The sequence below is a fragment of the Solanum verrucosum genome, unplaced genomic scaffold (assembly GCF_900185275.1).
Source record: "Solanum verrucosum unplaced genomic scaffold, falcon-dt-bn FXZP01000088.1, whole genome shotgun sequence".
Classification (NCBI taxonomy): Eukaryota; Viridiplantae; Streptophyta; class Magnoliopsida; order Solanales; family Solanaceae; genus Solanum; species Solanum verrucosum.
The window spans coordinates 2,189,415-2,193,753 of record NW_026020077.1 but is presented as its reverse complement, the minus strand read 5'-3'; the positions used below and the strand labels follow the sequence as shown (position 1 = coordinate 2,193,753).

At 35.7% G+C, this 4,339-nt stretch overlaps 1 protein-coding gene across 1 annotated transcript; it reads left to right on the top strand.

Annotated features, from left to right (window-relative positions):
* Window positions 1-441: 441 nt before the first annotated feature.
* LOC125824050 ((R)-linalool synthase TPS5, chloroplastic-like) lies at window positions 442-3,901 on the top strand (the record flags this gene model as incomplete). The annotated part of the gene is made up of 8 exons (XM_049503401.1): window positions 442-477; window positions 1,379-1,387; window positions 1,710-1,986; window positions 2,088-2,466; window positions 2,560-2,778; window positions 2,904-3,042; window positions 3,290-3,538; window positions 3,644-3,901. Coding segments are annotated over 8 exons (1,566 nt in total), but the record flags the coding sequence as incomplete, so codon positions are not given.
* Between the last annotated feature and the right edge of the window lie 438 nt (window positions 3,902-4,339).

The following is a 4,339-nucleotide window of genomic DNA, read 5'->3' as shown; positions in this document are numbered from 1 at the left end:
ATTGGCTATTTTTGTTTGGCGGCTATTTTCACAGATACTATAACTGACAATGAGAACAAAAAAAAATCTTGTGGTTATTGACAATATTTCAAGTGGAAATTTATTTTTTATCATGTATTTTCCTAGTGAGCGTTCAATGGGAATGAAGTGAGAAATTTATGTTTTATAGCAAAAACTTAGTAACACAAAAATAGTTTTTAGCGACAATAAATTTACACAATATTAACAAAGAGTGTTAAAGTCTTATCGATATTAATTAATTGTGATTGGATCCAATATCGCTATAGCATTTAGAGATATTTACAAAGAGCGTTAATGTTCTCTAAAAGAACATATTTAGTGACAACAAAACTATTATCATTTATATATTACCCCTAGAGATAGTTTTTGGTGTAGTGAAATTTTTGATTGACCATGGTAAAAACCTTTGTTTAACCTACTATGTGGGATTTTCAATATATTCAGTCCGTTAACGCGGTCTATTCAGGAGAAGGTCCCTTGGTGTATGTTATTTGTGGATGACATAGTACTGATTGATGAGACGCGGGACAGAGTTAATGCAAGGTTGGAGGTGTGGAGACAAACACTGGAGTCCAAAGGGTTCAGGTTGAGTAGGACCAAAACAGAATATTTAAGGTGCAAATTCAGTGATGCGTTGGATGAGACAGATGTGGAAGTGAGACTTGCCACACAGATCATTCCTAAGAAAGAAAGTTTTAAGTATCTGGGGTCTGTAATCCAAGGAAGTGGTGACATTGACGATGATGTCACACATCGCATTGGGGTTGCTTGGATGAAATGGAGGCTTGCCTCTGGAGTCTTGTGTGATAAGAAAATTCCACCTAGACTTAAAGGTAAGTTCTACAGAGTGGTAGTTAGACCGGCCTTGTTGTATGGAGCGGAGTGTTGGCCAGTCAAGAACTTACATGTTCAAAAAATGCATGTTGCGGAGATGAGGATGTTGAGATGGATGTGTGGGCACACTAGGAGCGATAAGATTAGGAATGAGGTTGTCCGGGAGAAGGTGAGAGTGGCCTCTGTGGTGGACAAACTGAGGGAAGCGAGATTGTGATAGTTTGGACATGTGAAGAGACGGTGCGCAGACCCCCCTGTGAGGAGGTGTGAGGGGCTGGTTGTAGAGGGTACGCAGAGGGGTAGAGGTAGGCCTAAGAAGTATTGGGGAGAGGTGATTAGACAGGACTTGGCTCAGCTTCACATTACCGAGGACATGACTCTAGATAGGAAGGAGTGGAGGTCGCGTATTAAGGTTGTAGGTTAGTAGGGTTAGCGCGTTGGCTTTCCTTGCGAGTGTTTGGGTTGTTAGCGTTTGTGGTAGTCCTAGCCTTGCACTTGCAGTTCTTGTCTGTGATACCTATAGCCTTATGTTGTTTACTGCGTTTCACTTCTCGCATTATTTTATTGATGCTTTATACACTATTTCCCTCTTCATTTTACTTGGATTTGTTGTACTTGAGCTGAGGGTCTTTCGGAAACAGCCTCTCTACCTCAACGAGGTAGTGGCAAGGTCTGCGTACACTCTACCCTCCCCAGACCCCACCTAGTGGGATTTCACTGGGCATGTTGTTGTTGTTGTTGTTGTTGTTGTCAGTCCGTTAACAATCGTTACGCGGTATATATATTTTTTGTTACTCTAATTTATGTCGTATCATTGAGATAATAATTAATTTACTTTAGCGTTGTGTGTATAGGGAGATAAGTATATGGAGCGGTTTGACAAATTGAAGAAGGAAATGAAGAAGAATTTGATGATGATTGTTGAGGGATCAATACAAGAATTAGATGCTAAGTTGGAGTTGATTGATAATTTAGAAAGACTTGGAGTGAGTTACCACTTCAAGGATGAAATCATGCAAATATTGAGGAGCGTACATGACCAAATTAGTACTACAGCCACAAGAGATTCATTGTACTCTACAGCCTTGAAGTTTAGGCTCTTAAGACAACATCGTTTTCATATCTCACAAGGTTAGTAGTATGTACATAACAACAACAAATCCATTGTAATATCGATCATGAGTTGGGATTTGTTATTCAAATTTGACCAATGTATGTTTTTCATGTTCTAGATATCTTTGACGATTTCAAGGACGAGAATGGAAATCTGAAGCAGAGTATTTGTAAAGACACGAAAGGTTTGTTAGAATTATATGAAGCATCGTTTCTCTCTACGGAAACTGAAACCACTTTGAAATATGCCACAAGATTCACAATGGCACATCTAAAAAATTATGGTGGAGATCAAGATAATGATATACTAATGATGGAATTAGTCCAACATGCCTTGAAAATTCCAAGACATTGGATGATGCCAAGATTAGAGACAGAGTGGTATATAAGCATTTATGAGAGAATGCCAAATGCTAATCCTCTTTTGCTCGAGCTTGCTAAATTGGACTTCAACATTGTTCAAGCAACACACCAACAAGATTTGAGAATTCTATCAACGTGAGACATCTTTTAGATCATTTGATAGTATTATAATTTATGTGTATACAAAGTTACATGTACATCATATATTTATTTTCATGTAACGTAAAGGTGGTGGAAGAGCACATGTTTGGCTGAAAAGTTGTCATTTTCAAGGGATAGATTGGTGGAAGACTTTTTTTGGTCAGTGGGATTAGTATTTGAGCTTCAACACAGCTTCTTTCGAAGAATGTTGACAAAAAACATAGCTCTAATAGTAGTCATAGATGACATTTATGATATCTATGGCACTCTTGATGAGTTGGAAATCTTCACTCATGCTGTTGAAAGGTTAGTTATTAACTTTTGATGAAAATCATAATCATTTTTAGTACTAATTTTCTTAATTAATTAATCGTCGTCCTAGTCAGCTTGTTTGTGATGAGGAATTTTGATTACTTGTAATATAAATTCAGATGGGATGTAAAAGCAATGGTGCAACTTCCAGACTATATGAAAATATGTTACCTTTCACTCTTGAATACTACCAATGAAATGGCCTATCATATTCTCAAAGAGCAAGGGATCAATGTCCTGCCCTATCTCACAAAACAAGTAAAACTACTATCCCTTATTTTACTTGCAAACTTCGAGGCAGGACCAATATTTAAATTTGGTCAATTCAACATTGAAATTATGGATTCAGAATTCAATTATATACTTTATGTAACACAAAATTGGATTTAGTTGAACCGATGAAATCAATACAACATTGACCCCTGCCCCCAAATCACAAATTAAAACACTATTTAATCCATTTATGTATTTGCAGTATTATTTGAAAGAAGTTACTATTAATTAGTATGCAGATTTATGCAAAGCTTACTTACAAGAAGCAAGATGGTACCCAATGGATATAAGACCAACGCTGCAAGAGTACATGGATAATGCATGGATTTCAGTTGGAATTCCGTTGGCTTTACTCCATGCACTTATCTTTGTCTCCAATCCAATTACCATTGAGACATTGGAATACTTAAACAAATATCCAGACATAATTCGTCGATGTGCAACAATTATTCGTTTAGTTGATGATTTGGGGACATCATCGGTATGTTCTTAATTATTATTGATTTAAAATATATAACTTAATTTAGATACTCTATTTGTTTCGTTTTTTATATTTTTTAAAAATAACATTATTTTTGTTATTTAGTATGAATTAAATAGGGGTGATGTTCCAAAGTCGATGCAATGTTACATGAATGAGAAGAGTGCTTCCGAAGAAGAGGCAAGAAAACACATCAATTTATTGATAAAGGAGATGTGGGAACTAATGAACAAAGACCAAATTAGAAAAGAAGTGCTATTTTCTGAAGAATTCATTAGAATTGTGTTAAATTTTTCAAGAACAGCACACTGCATGTATCAACATGGAGATGGGCATGGAATTCAAAATTCTCACATTAAATAACAAGTATTTTGAAATAAATAGTTTAAGTATTTTGAAACTGAAGGAGTACTTAGTATATATATATATTTGTATTTGTACATACAATTTTCTCTCGTTTTATACAAACACAAACGTAATTTATACATTTGTGTTTCTATAAAGTGAGAGAGGCGAGTGAGATTTTCTAGGGAGAGAGGCGAACACAGACATATGTATATATACAGTTTTTTCTCACTTTATACAAACACAACGCATTTTATACATTTGAGTTTGTATAAAAGTGAGAGAGGCAAGTGAGAGACTGCCAGCGAGAAAACGAGAGTGGCGAGCGAGAATTTCGGGGAGAGAGGCGAATGACAACAGTTTGCTACAGGTTACAATTAAATCAAATTGTGGTTATAGCATTTAATTTGAATTAATAATTTGCTATTTTATACAATTTTTCTTCATTAAAACAAT